The sequence below is a fragment of the Oncorhynchus masou genome, chromosome 24 (assembly GCF_036934945.1).
Source record: "Oncorhynchus masou masou isolate Uvic2021 chromosome 24, UVic_Omas_1.1, whole genome shotgun sequence".
In the NCBI taxonomy this organism is placed as follows: Eukaryota; Metazoa; Chordata; class Actinopteri; order Salmoniformes; family Salmonidae; genus Oncorhynchus; species Oncorhynchus masou.
Window position 1 is genome coordinate 69,230,023 of NC_088235.1, and position 19,202 is coordinate 69,249,224.

A 19,202-nucleotide genomic window follows, 5' to 3' on the forward strand; every position below is an offset into this window, starting at 1 on the left:
AATAAACTACAGAATGGGAACAAACTTGTTTGCAAAAAAGGCAAAGAAAAATCAAGTAAAAACAGGTGAAGTATCATTGAACATTTAGTTAAATGAAATAAAAGAAAAATACATGTATTGTACAGGCCAAATGTCAACTTTTAGTGCACATGCTAGCAGTAGCAAGGCGTTTTGTGACGAAAGGTAAACCACTACCTTTCACAACCTCACAAAATAGTGGTGGAGAGGAAGTGACAGATGAAGAGAGAGCTGAGAGAAGACAACACAGACGTCCTCCATAGCGATCAATTCCACAGTGAATGGAGAGCAAGAAGGTGAGCGGGCACCCTGCCAGTCTAAAACAGCCAGAGTTGACCAGATGGGAGGGACCCAGGACAAAACGGTATAGAACTAGAATGCATAGAACACCCACCTCTCCTCAGCAATCAGACCGTTGTATAATAAATGTAACTACTAAACTGACCCGTCAAGGACCAGTAATGACAATCTTAGAATGGGACAGAGGGATTCATTCCATTCTTATTGAATAATAAACAAGTGTGGAAGGGAGATGGCAAAAACAATACTTGCAAAGAGACCATGAAGAATTGCATAGGTAACAGAAGCAATTTATCAAGTAGTGTCTGACAAGGATGGGAGATCTTCAGGGATCGATTTGAGAGGGGGAATTGTAATCTTCCCCAAAACAATTAAGGGCTCTAGTAAATCAAAACCATGATCTGGTTTCCCATTGTGGGTCTAAAAACATGATTCATCCTGCGCAGCAAGAAAGTATGTTTGAGTTTATATGCAGTTTTAGTCTCTGAAAACTTTTGCATTGCGGAGTACATGAAACCGAAGGTGCATTATTGCAATGCAAGCACAATCATGTTCTTGACTCTTCCAGGAAACCTGCTTTGATGGAATACTGCCCAGGTAAGTATTCAAAAGACAAGAGAAAAAAGTAAAGGGTTTTTGATATGCGACATTGCAATCCACTACCTTGTCGATATGTAACAACCATACAATGAACTCTAGGCAACACTGCAGCTGGATTTTCTACTACAACCGGTCGATGAACTGTCTTTGATAGAGTGGCTGTATAGGGTCATGAGAATAAGACATAGAAGTGCAAACTATCTAAGGTGTGACTGTGCTGGACACGGAAATGAACAGTGAGAGAATGAATGAGCAGCGAGTATGAGTAAAATGCTGAATACAGTATTAACATACACAACGGTTGGTGACTATGCACGAGTAGGGCCAGTGTTGTCTCTGATATGTGTTAGAATTTAGCATTAAAGTTGAGGGGGGGGGGTTGGTTGGTTGCAGTGAGCACAATAAGGAATACATTCAGCACAGCATGACGGCCTAAAGTACGAGAACACATTCTGAAACAAGTTGTAGGTCGTAACCTACAGTACGTGGTGTATGCTCAAGAGAAGAGATTCTGTCCCAGTGCATATTGCTATAATAATGAGGAAAACACAGATGACTGTTCAAATGCATACGTTCTACATTAAAATGATGGTGGCATATCGAATATTAAAATGCGGTATTACTCAGAGTTTGAGGACTACAATAATTGGCAAACATTTACCTCATGCATTGTCTGTCCTTCCACAAAATGTAATCATATTAGGCGCGCAAACAAATGCCAACCAATACTGTATGCATGCATACACTGTGTAATCAACATGGTCTGAGGAACACTTTGAAAATAGAAAGGTGATATAACAGTAGTCATTTTCTAGGTTACAACCACATTGTCACAGGCTTTTACCATATTCAAGAAAATAAAATATCAGTTTAGGGTATCTGATTCAATTTATACTCCTGGTTCTATTTCTATGTAAAAAGGCAGGGATATAAAAAAAATCTGTCAAAGTGCTTTCAGATATTCAATAAAAAATGACATTCTCCTGGCAACTGAAACTTGACTCCAATTGTCACTGTACAGAAAATAGTTTGCCCAGAAAAACCTGCAAATTAAAACCAGACAGGTATGACTAACCTCATTACAGGACATCGGACCCTCCAATAAGGGTATTACTTATTCAGTATCCATAATAGTTAAGAGTGGTTTTTCAACAAAAAAAATCTCTATTCTGACACTTGCCTATGCTGGCTATTTCTCTGCATTCAATACCATCATTTTCTATCCTGCATCACATGTTAAGGGTTCCTGATATCCCTTTAATTCCCTATAGATGCAAAACATTCTCCAATATTCCGTTCTGCATGGCACATGCAAAGCTCCCAGCAGCATTGTGTTTTCTTTTTATCGAGTTCTGCTTTCAGGGCTAGCAGTGATTCGTGACCACTTTTGGGACCATGCCCGCCGTTTATAAAACGTACCACTTCAATAAAAATACTGGCACAGTAGCTTAAGGCATAGAAAATGTATAGTAAGAGATATGCCGATACTAGAACTGTGGAGCACTCCGATAACTGAAATTGCACACATCCCTCTGTACCTACGCCGTAGACCAGGGGTGGCAAACTCATTCCAGGGAGGGCCTAGTGTCTGTAGATTTTTGTTTTGTCTTTCAATTAAGACCTAGACAACCAGGTGAGGGGATGTCTTTACTAATTAATCAAGTACAAGGGAGGAGCAAAAATCCGCTGACACTTGGCCCTCCGTGGAATGAGTTTGACACTTGCCGCAGACAAATGACACGTTTCAATACACACAAGCACACGGGAATCACAGAGACGTACAAAAAGTTAATTGCTTTCCCTTTTGACCGCACTTTCCGGTTGCTCTTGAGTGACTTGGCTGAGTCGAGCGGTTCCTATCTTTTTTTGGCTGGTCTGGGTTGCGAGTGTTTCCATAATTTCCACTGTGGTCATCTTCCGGTCTTCTGATTGTGAGGATGTGGTTCTCTAAGGTTGGAGGGTGGGGGCGCTTGGTCTAGCTGTTAGACAGTCGACGATAAAAGTAGATGTAGCCCAAGTCTTTTGGAGGCCTTTCTGACAAACACACTTTGTGGTCATTGAAGATCACCCATCTGACATGGGGGGGGGGGATAACATGGGTAACCTGTTAAAACCTCATCTATACATTTAGTTTCATCTTGATTTGCAAATGCCACATTGTAGACCACTAATTACAAAATGATCTAAGTAGTCTCTTAGGACAGTGTTTCCCAATCTGGTCGGTGAAGACAGCTACCCGATCAAATATAATACTTGATTGACTCCAACACTAGCAAACCCGATTCAACTCGTCAACTATGATCAAGCCCTTGATTAGTCTAATCAGGAGTGCTAGTGTTGGAATATATAAAAAATGTGCAATGCAACGGCTGGTGGAAACAGTCTGTCTATATAATTTGTTTTTCAATCCTTCATTATGAAAGGGGATCTAGCAGAGATAAATGTAGAGTATGTACATTGTGACCGACTTACCTTCCTTCCTTTTTGATGTGGCATACATAATGACCAGACATCGTGGACGCTCCGATGTGGCTTATGAAAGCAAAAAGCTCGTAACCTGTAAAACAGGAAGTCAAACCAAATCGTTACACAAAACCACAACTCCCTTGTGAACAGAACAGATGCATTTTCCCTACAGTATACCCATGAGAACAAGCTAGTAAAACTATCTAATCTCTATCTGATCATATTCAACCAATGCAGGTTGTAGTTGGAGAGACTGTGGTCCATGATTTGCATTTCTGAGTTCAAAATCATATAGGCTGAGACCCTGAATAGAATGAGTCTCCTCAAACATGAAATCTTAAGCCAAACATGTGACATAAAAACTGTGTGCTTCCTTCCTTTAACAGGATTGTGTCAGAATGGAAGTGGAAAGAGAAGCCTTTCACAATTGGTGAAAGGATGGTTTTGTTCTAAATGTACCTGCAAACAGCAATTGTTGCATCATATGGGTGCAGCAAGCAGTGAGCTTTATATTCAAAGCAGCTAAATAACTTTTTACCCAGCTCCTGTACCACATTTGTATTTGTGTAATTCTTCTCCTTTTGTCATTTCTGTCTTTATCGTTTTGCCCATAATGGTTATGGTTAGGACTGGGGAGGGTGGAGCTGATCCTAGATCAGTGTCTCTAGATCATAATGGTTATGGTTAGGACTGGGGAGGGTGGAACTGACACTAGATCAGTCTTAGAGGTCAGAGGTCATGCATAGTCACTCACGCCCGGGTCCGTCTTTGATCTGGGGGCCTGAGGCGTCCTGGTCTGGGGACAGTGTGGAGTCGCTGTGCGTGTTGGCATTGGAGAAGGCGGTGTCGTTGGGCTCCGTGGTATCGGCCATGTCAGACAGGGCATCGCTATTCTCCTCCTCCTCCTCCTCCCTCTCCGTGTGGGTGAAGATCCAGTCCAGCGCCCGCTCCAGGTTGTTGTTCTGAAACAACGAATGTTGGTGACACATCCTTTCACAGACCTATTTCAGTGGTTGATTACTGACAGTACTTTTTGGTACTGGTCATTTTTTTTACACTACTACCTGCTTGTTTCGATGAATCCGAAAGAACCAAAAAGTCATAATGGGTAGGCTAAATTGTCATGTAATTACCATTATCAGTGACCTTGTGTTATGAAGACACAGTAGAATATGCTTCCTCTCTCCCCTAAGTCTTCTCAAATTCAGAGGTCTCAGAAGATGGACAATTGTGACTGGCATGCTTCAAGAGAATGTAACAGGATTGAGAACATCAAGAGATCACATTGGGGGGAATAATGATGATGATGCTGTCTGCTTTTTCTGGCCATGCACAGGCAGGCAGTCAGACAGGCCAGTGAGGTTGAACACTTCCTGCATGCTCACTGGGCTATTATTAGAAGACCCTGGAGACCCTCTAATGTTTCACACTCCTACATAACTCACGAGGACCCTGGGCTTTTTCATGAGAAGAAAATGGATGACAAGGGGTTTGGAGGTGTTAGGAATGGTAAACAAGGAAATCAGAGGGTCTGTTTTCGTAGAGAACGTGGGATCTATTTTATGCTGACAAGGGCAGGTGACTGATGAAAAGATTTTTTTTAAAGGCACCATCTAAAAATAGCAGCCACTATAATGGAATTCAACGTTTATACAATTCATAACGGAATTGAATGAATTAGTGGTTTCATTCGAGGTACATTGGAGGAACACACAAACAAATGCATAAAAATAACTGTGCTAAAATGACTGCGTGTATGACACACAACGATCTGACTCATAGAACTGAAAAGCTGAACGAGCCTAGCTATGCACCATGTCGGGCTCGATGCTTGGACTATTTGTAAACAGCATGTAGAACAGGGATCTCAAGCAACCAAGGACATGAAGGAGTTATTAAAACTGCAATATATCAAGTAAACAAGCAGGCCAGCCAAGTTGTTAATAGCTGAGAGGGCATGATTCTCCAGCACGGTTTGGCACTATAGAAAGCCACTCCCCATCATTTTTACATCAATGGCCCAAATATAAATAGCAGGCCAAATGTCTGACAGAGAAATAAAACATCTTGGTTAAAAGTTTTGGGGATATTAACCTACTTAAAACATGATAAGTCTCCCTTTCCATCTTTGCAAGGTTTTAGCTACAGAACAGGCTTTGGAAAGATGGTTTATTTTCCATATTCCACAACACAGTATATATATCTCTACGATAATTCAAATCTGAAAAAGTCTAATTAAAAACTACCAAAGCACTGCTTCCTAGACCAGGACAATATCATTTTTGTGTTGTTTCACTAGAGTGAGTGTGAGCAGCAGGAGAGAAAGAGAGCCACTGACCGTGGCTTTTAGGGCCTGGACGGTGTGGCGGCGGGGGAAGCCCATGGAGGTGAGGATGGCGATGCTCTCCTCTGGAGGATGGTTGTCCAGGGGGGTGGCAGCCAGCCCCGAGCTGGCCACGGAAGGGCCGGGCTCCATGAAGGTTGGCAATGCCAGGGGCTCAGCAAAGTCTGGAAAAGAGGAAATAAGGAGAAAGCTCTACTATAAACATGGTACATAAATCAGTAAATCACCCATTCAAACAAGGGTCAAATCAGGAAGAGCACAATTACACAAGGATGTGTTCCTAAGGCCTCATCAGCCTGGTTATTTTTGGGTTATCATAGTCCATAGTCACCTAATTAATATAGGTCATTGTTAGTACAAGTATGGCATGTTCAGCTTAAGAGAGCCTGTTTGTGTCGGTCTGCCTATTTGTCCTTGAATCTCTTGGCGAGCTGTAAAGGAGGGGCTTGGTCACTGGGTTGTGTTTGTGAGAGAGAAAAAAAGCCTCTTCATTAGTAACTTTCCAACAATACCACTCTGTATGCAGAAGTGACTATAATATTGTTTAAGACAAACTTATAAATCCACTTTAAAAGATATAACAAACAGGGTACAGAAATTAAAAGGAGTAGTTCACAATTTTACAACTAGATTTTAGATGGTTCCTTAACCTGAAGGTAATCTATGGGCCAAGAGAATCTGTAATCAAGGTTTCCATTTTCTTTAAACAGACACTACAAACTTCAGCTAACTTTAGTCACCACAAGCTAACAATCAATGGAAGTGATGTAAGCATGTTTGAAAACAATTGTTCAAATCACCTGAAATCAACTCCATATTTGGTTTGATGTTACTTAAAGGTGATTTGGCCATTTAAAAACAAAACATGTACACATGCCCCCATCACTTCAATTGATTGTTAGCTTGTGGCGACTAAAGTTAGCTCAAGTTTGTGGAGGCTGTTTAAGGAGAACTGAACCATGGACTACAGTTTCTCCTGGCCCATAGATGATTCTTCACCTTGAAAGTAGTGAACTACTCCTTTAATACAGAGTTTATTAAACAACTGTAATAAAGCTGGATTTCAGGGAGAGTGCAAAAGAGACTGGCTGATGCCTCATGCATATTAAAAAGCTGATATGTGACTTCCTAACTGCACTTCCACACAAGCAATTAAGAATTTAGGAGGGACTAAAACAAAAACAGATGGCAGTTTTAAAAAGTTACTATGGCAATACAACACCGTTCCTCCCTCGTTTTGACCTGATTGGGCCTTAATTGACACAGTTGTTACAGACCTGTACAATTTGACTGTGTGTGCTAGTGTTAAACCACATTAGTCAGGTCCACAATTATGAATAAAATAAACACTGACCTATATTGTATGCAAAAAAGGGAGAAATTATATTATACTAACACAATTGCTCAGACAAAGAGATTTCACAAGTAATACTTCTTGATGCAATAAAAGCTGGGAAAGTCTGGGAAAACTCCAAGGCTGGATGACATACTAGTTCAGGTATAGCAACCCTTTTTTTCTGTACTCAGAGGACAGTTTTAAGCATGTTTTAACAACTCCTATAAAAATGGTAGATTATCAGATACTCAACCACAAGGTCTGATTTCATTATTACTGAAACAGGACCCAAGTGGTAAATATAAGGATTCAGTCAATTTAAAAAAAATGTGATGCAAAACATTCTAGCTAAATACATAGTGCATATAATTCAAAAATGTATTGTTGGATATTATTCATCCTACTGTAAGCAGACAGGTTTTTTTAACATGGACGATACATTGGAGATAATATAAGACAAGTACTGGAAACAATAGAACACTATGAAAAATCAGGAAAACCAAGCCTGGTATTCATTGCTGACTTTGAAAAGGCTTTTGATAAAGTACAACTGGAATTTATATATAACATTTCCATTTTTGAGAATCTCCTATAAAATTGGTTAAAGTTGTATAATAACCCTACAGTAGGCGTAAAACTGTAAATAATGTCTTTTCTCAGAAACTATTAAACTGTTGAGAGGAGTAAAACAAGGTTGTCCACTATTGACATATCCATTTATTATGGCTATCGAAATGTTAGCTATTAAAATCAGATCCAACAATAATATCAAGGGGCTAGAACTCCAGGGCTTAAAAACAAAAGGTTTCATTGGGATTCATGTTTTCTTTTAAATCCACAATTTGGATCCCTCCACAGCCTCAGAGGATCTAGATCATTTTTATAACCTCTCTGGATTACATATTGGATCACAAAATAAATATATACAACTTCTACAAAAGTGATATTTTAATCAGAACTGGTTCTCTAGCAGATTAGTAAGAATATTCATTTTTATTTTACCTTTATTTAACTAGGCAAGTCAGTTAAGAACACATTCTTATTTTCAATGACGGCCTAGGAACAGTGGGTTAACTGCCTGTTCAGGGGCAGAACGACAGAAATGTACCTTGTCAGCTCGGGGGTTTGAACTTGCCGCCCAATATCTCACCCCATGTTCAAGAATGGCCTTTTTCCCTTTATTCAGATTATAACCTTCACTTTCAGTTATTATAAAATGATATCTCCAAAATAAGCCATAGAATGTTGGTTGCAATTTCAGTTTAATCCACCAGAAAAGACAACAAATATTATGGTTAAACTCAAATATACAAATTGATTAAAAAAATGTTTTGGGTTTATTTATTTTTTAAACGGTGTAATCTTTGTAAATGATATCATAAATAGGACTCGTGGAGTTATGAAACACATGCAGCTAACAAACATGTATGGAAATGTTTGCTCGACTTAAAATTACAACAAACTAAATCGCAGCATTACCGCAAAAAATGTAAGAGGCAAGTGGAAGGGGGAGAAATAATAATTCTCAAAAAGATGGGGATCAAAGATATTGGCACCCCTGTTTCTAAATACTGTTCAATGCCTCACCTTGCGAGGATAATGGCACAGAGCCTTTTTCTAAAATGTTTTATGAAATTGGAGAACACATTGGGAGGGATCTTACACCATTCCTCCATACATAATCTTTTCAGATCCTTGATATCCTTCGTCTGCACTTATGGACTGATCACCTCAATTCAAAACATGTTTTCAAGGGGTTCAGGTCCGGAGACAGATGACCATTGCAAAATGTTGATTTTAATAGTCAATGAACCATTTATTTGTGGATTTGGATGTTTGCTCTAGTTTATTGTCTTGCTGGAAGATCCACTTGCAGCCAAGTTTCAGCCTCCTGGCAGAGGAAACCAGGTTTTTGACTAAAATGCAGTGGTACTGGGTTCATGATGTTGTTGACCTTAACAAGGGCCCCAGGACCAGTGGAAGCAAAATTGCCCCATAACATCAAAGATCCACCACCATATTTTATAGAAGGTATGGGGTTATTTTCTGCATATGCATCTTTCAATGCAAAACCCACCACTGGTTTGTGTGGCCAAAGAACTCTATTTTCATGTCATCTGACCAAAGCACCGGTTCTAAGCCAAGTGCCAATGACATTGAGCAAACTCAGGGCGTTTACCTTTGTTGAATGACATTAACATTGAGCTCTCTACTTGTCCTGGGACCCTTGTTAAGGTATGGCTTTAATTCCAGTTATTCTACAAATTAAAACATTTAAGATTTTACTGATTTACAGTACATATAAAGAAATCAGTCAATTGAAATAAATATATGAGGCCCTAATCTATGGATTTCACATGATTGGGAATACAGATATGCATCTGTTGGTCATAGAAACCTTAAAAGTAAGGTAGGGGCATGTATCAGAAAACCAGAAAAGTCAGCGGGACATCTCCTTCACATAGAGTTCATCAGGCTGTTGACGGTGGCCTATGGAATGTTGTCACACTCCTCTTCAATGGCTGTGTGAAGTTGCTGGACAGTAGGAACACGCTGTCATACACGTTGATTCAGTGCATCCCAAACATGTTCAATGGGTGACACATCTGGTGAGTATGCAAGCTGTGGAAGTACTGGGACATTTTCAGCTTCCAGGAATTGTGTACAGATCTTTGCGACATGAGGTCGTCGTGCATTATGCTGAAACATGAGGTGATGGTTGCGAATTAATGGCACGATAATGGGCCTCAGGCTTTCATCACGGTATCTGTGCATTCAAATTTCCATCTATAAAATGCAATTGTGTTCGCTGCCCATAGCTTATGCCTGCCCATACCATAACCCCACTATGTGTCACGCTGTTCACAACATTGACATCAGCAAACCGTGCATCCACACGACGCCACACACAGTCTGCGGTTGTGAGGCCGGTTGGACTTGATGTCAAATTCTCTAAAATGACGTTGAAGCCAGCTTATGTTAGAGAAATTAACATGAAATTCTCTGGCAACAGCACTGGTGCAGTCCTGCAGTCAAGCATGCCAATTGCACGCCACCTCAAAACTTCAGACATCTGTGGCATTGGATTGTGAGACAACCATTTCTGAAGTTAACAGGGAGCAAGCAAATGGCATGCTGACTGCAGGACTGTCCACCAGAGCTGTTGCCAGAGAATTGAATGTTAATTTCTCTACCATAAGCCACTTCCGTCGTTTTAGAGAACTTGGCAGTACATCCAACTGGCCTCACAACCGCAGACCACGTGTAACTACACCAGCCCAGGAACTCCACATCTGACTTCTTCACCTGGAGGATCGTATGAGACCAGCCACCCGGACAGCTGATGAAAATGTGGGTTTGCACAACTGAATCATTTCTGCAGATGAAAGGTTTGTCACATATGCTGAGCACTTGTTGGCTGCTTTTCCTTCACTCTGTGGTCCAACTCATCCCAAACCATCTCAATTGGGTTGAAGTCATATGATGCAGCACTCCATCACTCTCCTTCTTGGTCAAATAGCCCTTACACATCCTGTATGTGTGTTGGGCCATTGTCCTGTTGAAAAACAAATAAGCTCAATCCAGCTGGGATGGTGTATCGCTGTAGAATACTGTGGTAGCCATGCTGGTTAAAGTGTGCCTTGAATTCTAAATAAATCACTGACAGTGTCACCAGCAAAGCACCCCCACACCTTCTTCTCCATGCTTCATGGTGGGAACCACACATGCGGAGATCATCCGTTCACCTCACAAAGACACAGCAGTTGGAACCAAAAATTTCAGATTTGGACTCATCAGACCAAACAACAGATTTCCACCGGTCTAATGTCAATTGCTTGTGTTTCTTGGCCCAAGCATGTCTCTTCTTATTATCGGTGTCCTTTAGTAGTAGTTTCTTTGCAGCAATTAGATCATAAAGGCCTGATTCACACAGTCTCCTCTGAACAGTTGATGTTGAGATGTCTGTTTATTTGGGCTGCAATTTATGAGGCTGGTTACTCCTCTGAACGTATCCTCTGCAGCAGAGGTAACTCTGGGTCTTCCTTTCCTGTGGCGGTCTTCACGAGAGCCAGTTTCATCATAGCGCTTGATGGTTTTTGCAACTGCACTTGAAGAAACTTTAAAAGTTCCTCAAATGTTCCCCATTGACTGATCTTCATGTCTTACAGTAATGATGGACTGTAATTTCTCTTTGCTTATTTGAGCTGTTCTTGCCATAATATGGACATGGTCTTTTTCCAAATTGGGCTACCTTGTCACAACACAACTGATTGGGTCAAACACATTAAGAAGGAAAGAAATTCCACAGATTAACTTTTAAGAAGGCACACCTGTTAATTGAAATGCATTCCAGGTGACTACCTCATGAAGCTGGTTGAGAGAATGCCAAGAGTGTGCAAAACTGTCATCAAGGCAAAGGGTGATTACTTTTAAGAATCTCAATTATAAAATATATATTGATTTGTTGAACACTTTTTTATGTGTTATATGTGTTATTTCATAGTGTTGTCTTCACTATTATTCAACAATGTATAAAATATTAAAAATAAATGAGCATGTGTGTCCAAACTTCTGACTGGTACTGGATTCATTTTTATTTTAAGCTAGCTAAATACAATTTATGTTAGCATGCTAACACACAAAAGCGCTTTAGTAATGGACATTAAAACAATCTATTTACATTGTTTGCATAAGAAACATGCAGTTATAGCATGTAATTATGAATTGCTCATTGAAAATTATGCAAATGTATCAGTCCTTAGACACACAAACACCCCCAGGAGGCAGCTGGGGACTCCTCCTGTGACGCACATGTCACTTTAGTGATGTTTTAGAGCATGCATTGCCCACTCCCACATGTGCCCAGAAGAGGCTGAGAAATCAGACGTGAATAACATCCATGTGACTCTTACCAGGCTCCTCCATGTGTGCTATGATCCAGTTGAAGGCCATCTCGGGGCCCATGTTCCCAGTGTAGTAGATGGCCTTCCGGCAGGCCTCCAGAGGGAAGCCCATCTCTGCCAGCTGCATTGCCGCTGACTCGTCTATTTCTGGGGCTGAGGACAAGCAAAAAAAACTACCAATAAACATCAGTGCCGCCCACGCTCTTTACAAACCTCATAGGTTCTAAAGGTGGTTTTGTTTTCTCTTTGGGCCTCATTAAAGAGGGACTGGAGAGGAACCGCGCAGGGACATGCTGTACTTACCCAGTGCTTACTAATAAAAAAACAGGCTCATAAATCAAGTTTTTGTAAGTAGGAAAAGTTACGCGGCAGTTGCAGCAGCTGTTGGTTTTGCGACGTCTTACTTATTTTCACTAGAATTGTCACAACTTTTTGTTCCATAGTGGTAAATCTTTGTAATGTGTTAGGTATATATAGCGGAAGGATAGGAGAAACTGAATACTTACAATCTGAGGAGTTCATCGAGTTGTCTGAAAGGTAAAGAAAACTAGTGATTATTTCCAAGGAACAAAATGTTTTTTTTAACTAGTTAAATTATATTCATGCTGTAGCTACACTTTTTGATTTATCTGAATCTATCAGATTAATGAATTCAATATATGGTTAGTAAAAAAGTCTAACATGGACCTAAAATAGCATCCTTACCGTTCAAGTCACTCTTCAGTTTTAAAACAAGTATTGACTTATGGCTCAAGGTGGTAAACTTGTAATGTTTTTCTATAAAAAAAATTAAACCTCAGGTTCCATATGCCAAATCAATACTACATCCGTAAAGATAATTGATGGGAAATGATGCATTTGAAGGAGCATTTGCTTAAAACTCGGAAATCACATCAAATTTCATCAGGCGTTGTCCGATTCAGAAATGTAATTCATTGCTGTAGTGATTCAGGTCAAGGGACAATGGGCTGGTGTTTAATTTAAGATTCATGGAGCTCATTTAAAAAATGCTTTATAAATCACAAATGCATTAGTAACACTGAGAACTAAGATTTACATTACTGTATGTAGGTGTTGTACCAGTAATTTGATTATGAGAGAAAACAAAAATGGCCAACTGCTTTGTTACTTTTTCAGGAACAGTCCTTAAGAGAAATCATAAAACTTTAATAAATCGCTCCATTGAAAACACATTTACAACATCTAAAATCAGGCAAATGTCTTTTGTTTTTTGGCCGCTTAGCATTTACCCATGACACCTCATTTTAGGAAGGAGGAACACGGTAATTATGTTATATTAGTCTTCTAAAATAAAATTGTTGCGTTTCAACCCCGAGTTGTAGCTTAACAAGGTTGAAGCAGCTTCTACAAGACAACCATTGTGTCAATGGAGCACTACAGGGTACCAGGACAAGCTTTATTGCTTGCCTAGAGCACATAAAGTGTTTTTAGGTCTAGGACTGTATAGAACACGATGTGCCTAATGGCTGCTAAACTATTAAAGAGGTGCACGGACAAACGCACTGTAGTCACACTACAGATGCACTGTAGTCACACTACAGATGCACTGTAGTCACACTACAGATGCACTGTAGTCACACTACAGATGCACTGTAGTCACACTACAGACGCACTGTAGCTAAATCCATCCAAGCAACCGCCTCTGAAGGAGGAACGGAGATTAGGGGAATGCAAAGCATATAAGCTACAAACAGTACCACTTCTATGTTGCTCAGCGTTAGGCCCAAAACGTTACTCGTTAGGCATGCTAGATTTAGCTTGGCCCAAACGTCAACTTTGCTAGCCACGTCCAACACCTAAAGTCAAACTCCTCCCAGCTGTGGGTAGATTGGTTTGTCAGTATCTTCGTTCTAAAGAAGCCCTTCTTACCTCTGGTGTCTTCAGGGAGGACGATGGGGGGTGTGAGGTCTGGGAGCTCTTGTTCTCCCGCCTGCAGTCCTGTTCCCCGGAGCCGAGACAGGTCCAGGAAGTCTGGGATGTCTATGGACAAATCTGTTGAAAAACAGGTCAGGGTCATGTTCAGCTCGAAATGGAGAAAAGGCTCCAAAATTGAGTGAAATAGGGAAGCATCGCAGCGCTAGCTGTGCCACCAGAGACTCTGGGTTCGCGCCCAGGCTCTGTTGCACTCGGCCGCGACCGGGTGGTCCGTGGGGCGACGCACAATTGGGCGAGCATCGTCCGGGTTAGGGATTAGGTTTTAGGTTAGGTTTGGCCGGTAAGGATATCCTTGTTTCATCGCGCACCAGCGGCTCCTGTGGCGGGCCGGGCGCAGTGCACACTAACCAAGGTTGCCAGGTGCACGGTGTTTCCTCAGACACATTGGTGCAGCTGGCTTCCGGGTTGGATGCTCGCTGTGTTAAGAAGCAGTGCGACTTCATTGGGTTGTGTTTCAGAGAACACATGGCTTTTGACCTTCGTCTCTCCCGAGCCCGTACGGGAGTTGTTGCAATGAGACAAGATAGTAATTACCAACAATTGGATACCACGAAATTGGGGAGAAAAGGGGGTTGAAAAACACAAATAAAATAAGGAAATACAATTGGGACTTGTCCAACATGTTTCAATCCCTGTTGCAGAACGTTTTGCTACGATGTGCCCTAATGAATAACTAATGAATGCAACCCAGAGTTTTAAAAGAACATGAGCAAGAGAAGACGGGACTTGGGCATGGTCATTCAAGCAGATAACTGAATGACTACACTCACATTCACCACTATAGCTACAGTACAAAATATGTAGCTACCATATCAGTATGAGAGAATATTGAATATAGCTGTAAAAACCTTTTGGGGTCCACATGATTAAAAACCAGAACTTGCAAAAACAAGTATCTCAATTGCAAGATGCAGGAATAACCTAATTTGAACTGCATCTCTAATAGTTAACCTTCCTCAATCCCAATCATATTTTTGGAATTGTTTGTAGAGCTCTGAGACAGGATTGTTTCGAGACACAGATCTGGGGAAGGGTACCAAAAAATGTCTGCAGCATTGATTGTCTCCAAAAACACAGTGGCCTCCATCATTCTTAAATGGAAGAAGTTTGGAACCACCAAGACTTCCTAGACATGGCCGCCCGGCCAAACTGAGTAATCTGGGGAGAAGGGCCTTAGTGAGGGAGGTGACCAAGAATCTGATGGTCACTCTGACAGAGCTCCAGAGTTCCTCTGTGGAGATTGGAGAACCTTCCAGAAGGACAACCATCTCTGCAGCACTCCACCAATCAGGTCATTATGGTAGAGTGGCCAGACGGAAGCCACTCCTCAAAAAAAGGCACATGACAGCCCGCTTGGAGTTTGCCAAAAGGCACTTAAGACTCTCAGACCATGAGGAACAAGATTCTCTGGTCTGATGAAACCAAGATTGAACTCTTTGGCCTGAATGCCAAGCGTCAAGTCTGGAGGAAACCTGGCACCATCCCTATGGTGAAGCATCATACTGGGGATGTTTTTCAGCGGCAAGGACTGGAAGACTAGTCAGGATCGAGGGAAAGATGAATGGAGCAAAGTACAGAGAGATCATTGATGAAAACCTGCTCCAGAGTGCTCAGGACCTCAGACTGGTGACAAGGTTCACCTAACAACAGGACAACGACCCTAAGCACACAGCCAAGACAAGGCAGGAGTCTTCAACCTGATCGAACCTCTCTAGAGGGACCTGAAAATAGCTGTGTAGCAATGCTCCCCATGCAACCTGACAGAGTATGAGAGGATCTGCAGAGAAGAATGGGAGAAACTCCCCAAATTCAGGTTATTCCAAGTTTATAGCGTCATACCTAGGAAGACTCAAGGCTGTAATCACTCAAAAGGTGCTTCAACAAAGTTCTGAGTAAAGAGTCTGAATACTTTATTTGAATAAATTTGCAAAATAAATTCTAAAAACCAGTTATTGCTTTGTCATTACGGGGTATTCTGTGTATTTTCATGCTAAAAATAAAAAATATATATTTTAGAATAAGGCTGTAACCTAACAAAAAGTCAAGGGGTCAGAATACTTTCTGAATGCACTGTATGTATTTATTGTCAGTGGACCTCAGTGATTCACTGTGTGGCATTGCCCTCTGCTGGGGATCTACAGTACTGACTTAATACAATTATCTAGGGATAAAGAGAAAATCTGAAAAATAAAATGCATTTATAGGCCTTCAATGAAAAAGACCATTCGATCCCTTAATATGATTTCAGTGTTTGTTGACATGTATCAAAGTTAAAACAGAAATCAGCATCCTCTTGGTACTAGAGAATCATGGATCCAGACAAGCCAAAACATTTGTGGAGAGTTCTCCTACTCACCTACTTTCTTTGGAACCCAGTCCACCACAAATGTGAATTTCTTTATTTGCACCACCAGATACTCTGGGAAGGAGGCGAAACGGGAAGTCCTGGAAAGAGAGGGCTACACTTTAGAAAAATAACTATAAAAGAAATATGGATCACTTATTTAAACTCAACAAAATTATAAAATGCAACATGTAACAATTTCTAAGATTTAAATAAGGAGTTACAGTTCATAAGGAAATCAGTCAATTGAAATTAATTAATTAGGCCCTAACCTACGGATTTCACATGACCGCAAACCGTTCGCCCACACGACCACGTACAATTGGTCTGCTGTTGTGAGGCCGGTTGGACGTACTACCAAATTCTCAAAAATAATGTTGGATGCGGCTTATGGTAGAGAAATAAATATGCAATGCTCTGGTGGACATTCCTGCAGTTACCATGACAATTGCACGCACCCTCAACTTGTGGCATTGTGTTGTGTGACAAAACTGCACATGTTAGAATGGACTTTTATTTTCCCCAGCACAAAGTGCACCTGTGTAATTATCCTGATGTTTAATCAGTTTTTTGATATGCCACACCTGTCAGGTAGATGGATTATCTTAGCAAAGGAGAAATGCTCACTAACAGGGACGTAAACAAAGTTGCACACAATTTTACAGAAATAATATTTATGTGCATGTGGAACATTTCTGGGATCTTTTATTTCAGCTCATTACACGTGGGACCAACATTTTGTTTATATTTTCATTCAATGTACAATATCAGCTTTACATTCATCTTTGGTCGTTTGTGTATGGGTATTAAAAAAAAGTGAAATGGTACATTTTTCTTACGGTTAATTTATCATGTAGCCGACCAACACTGGTTTATATTATGGTGCAAAATAACTCAGGTGCAGGATCCAAAAATCCAAGTCATGTAAGAAAGATAGATAGATCCCCACACACTGTTGAAACTGCGGGAGAATTCAACAATGTAGGATGTCAATCTTTCTTCCCAGCCTTAGACCAGGACCTTGCTTACTTGACTCCAGCTGATTTGGCCTGCAGCTCCGAGCTCCAGAAGTCGGGGACATTCTCTGGCTCCGTGAAGGCCTGCAGGCACGCTGTGAAGGGGATCCGGGCCCTCACGGGCTCTGGAGGGGCCCTCATGTTCTCCTCTGCTTCGTTTCGCTTAGCCTCATACGCTATCAGCTCCTCTGTCACACACACACGTCAAGCCATTTAACCTCCTAAAATACGTTGCGATTGTCGGACTCTCAGATGATTGGGGTTTAGTGATTGTACAATGGACATTTGAAGTAACTTATTTTCCCAACAATTAAGTAATTCAGCCAAGAGTCACCATCTACAGTATGCATTTAAAAACAAACTCCCAACCCACTCTGGCATTCAGAGATATCGATCCTCCATGCCCTTTGAAGAGGAGAGCTGTGGGGGAGCCAGCAGCCCTGCTGGTTCTCATGGGGCTGGGCCAGCTGCCTGTGGGATCTTACCTCTGTTGGAGGCGGCCTCGATGGGGGCCGGAAGCTGCATGAGGTAGTCCACCTTCTGGGTGTAGCGCACCTTCTGCGTCTGGCAACACTGCACGCGCTCCTCCACCAGGTAGCGGAAGGCGTTGTTGGGGTTCTCCAAGCCCACACTGTTTCTCTAAAGCGAGGGACACACAGGGGAAGATGCAGAGAATATACTGAATACTTACGTCGTCTTCATGGATGCAATTGAATTTACCAGTTAAAAAAGTGTTTGGAAATGTAACGAACTGTTCCCATCAATTAGAACATTGAGACTTTCATTAATTGCATGCATGTTTGAACCTTAGCAACACACACACACACACACACACACACACACCAGTCAAAAGTTTGGACACACTACTCATTCAACAGATTCTTTATTTTTACACTAATAGTGAAGACATAAAAACTAATGAAATAACATATGGAATCATGTTGTAACTAAAAAATAAGTGTGAAATCCAAATATATTTTATAATTGAGATTCTGCAAAGTAGTTACCCTTTGGCTTGATAACAGCTTTGCACACTCTTTGCATTCTCTCAACCAGCTTCATGAGGTAGACATCTGGAATGCATTTCAATTAACAGGTGTGCTTTGTTAAAAGTTAATTTGTGGAATTTAATTTCCTTCTAAATGTGTTTGAGCCAACCAGCTGTGATGTGACAAGGCATGAATGGTATACAGAAGATAGCCCTATTTGGAAAAAGACCAAGTCCATATTATGGCAAGAACAGCTCAAATAAGCAAAGAGAAACAACAGTCCATCATTAATTTAAAGACATGAACATCAGTCAATACGGAAAATTTCAAGAACTTTGAACGTTTCTTTAAGTGCAGTTGCAAAAACCACAAAGTGCTATGATGAAACTGCCTCATGTAGACCGCCACAGGAAAGGAAGACCCAGAGTTACCTCTGCTGCAATGGATAAGTTATTTTGAGTTACCTGCCTCAAATTGCAGCCCAAATAAATGAATGCTTCACAGAATTCAAGTAACAGACACATCAACTGTTCAGAAGAGGCTGTGTGAATCAGGCCTTCGTGGTCGAATGTTGCAAAGAAACCACTACTTAAGGACACCAATAAGATGAGATTTGCTTGGGCCAAGAAACACGAGCAATTAGACCGGTGGAAATTTGTCCTTTGGTCTAATGAGTCCATATTTGAGATGTTTGGTTCCAACCGCCGTGTCTTTGTGAGTAGGTGCATGGATTATCTCCGCATGTGTGGTTCCCACCGTGAAGCATGGAAGAGGTGGTGTGATGGTGCTTTGCTGGTGATACTGTCAGTGATGTATTTATAATTTAAGGCACACTTAATCAGCATGCCTACCACAGCAATCTGCAGCGATATGCCATCCCATCTGGTTTGCGCTTAGTGGGATTATTTGTTTTTCAATAGGACAATGAC

The 19,202-nt window shown here is 41.1% G+C and overlaps 1 protein-coding gene across 1 annotated transcript in view; it reads right to left on the reverse strand.

Annotated features, from left to right (window-relative positions):
* The window catches only part of LOC135512536 (ubiquitin carboxyl-terminal hydrolase 13-like), a 52,462-nt gene continuing 33,260 nt past the window's right edge, over window positions 1–19,202 (reverse strand). Inside the window, exons 12-20 of the mRNA XM_064934659.1 lie at window positions 17,770–17,923; window positions 17,298–17,472; window positions 16,281–16,369; window positions 13,859–13,981; window positions 11,978–12,121; window positions 5,723–5,892; window positions 4,139–4,346; window positions 3,391–3,475; window positions 1–2,990 (exon numbers count right to left, since the gene is read on the reverse strand). Coding sequence (XP_064790731.1) covers window positions 2,894–2,990; window positions 3,391–3,475; window positions 4,139–4,346; window positions 5,723–5,892; window positions 11,978–12,121; window positions 13,859–13,981; window positions 16,281–16,369; window positions 17,298–17,472; window positions 17,770–17,923 — 1,245 coding nt within the window. The 3' untranslated portion in view covers window positions 1–2,893. The remainder of the gene's footprint in view (window positions 2,991–3,390; window positions 3,476–4,138; window positions 4,347–5,722; window positions 5,893–11,977; window positions 12,122–13,858; window positions 13,982–16,280; window positions 16,370–17,297; window positions 17,473–17,769; window positions 17,924–19,202) is intronic.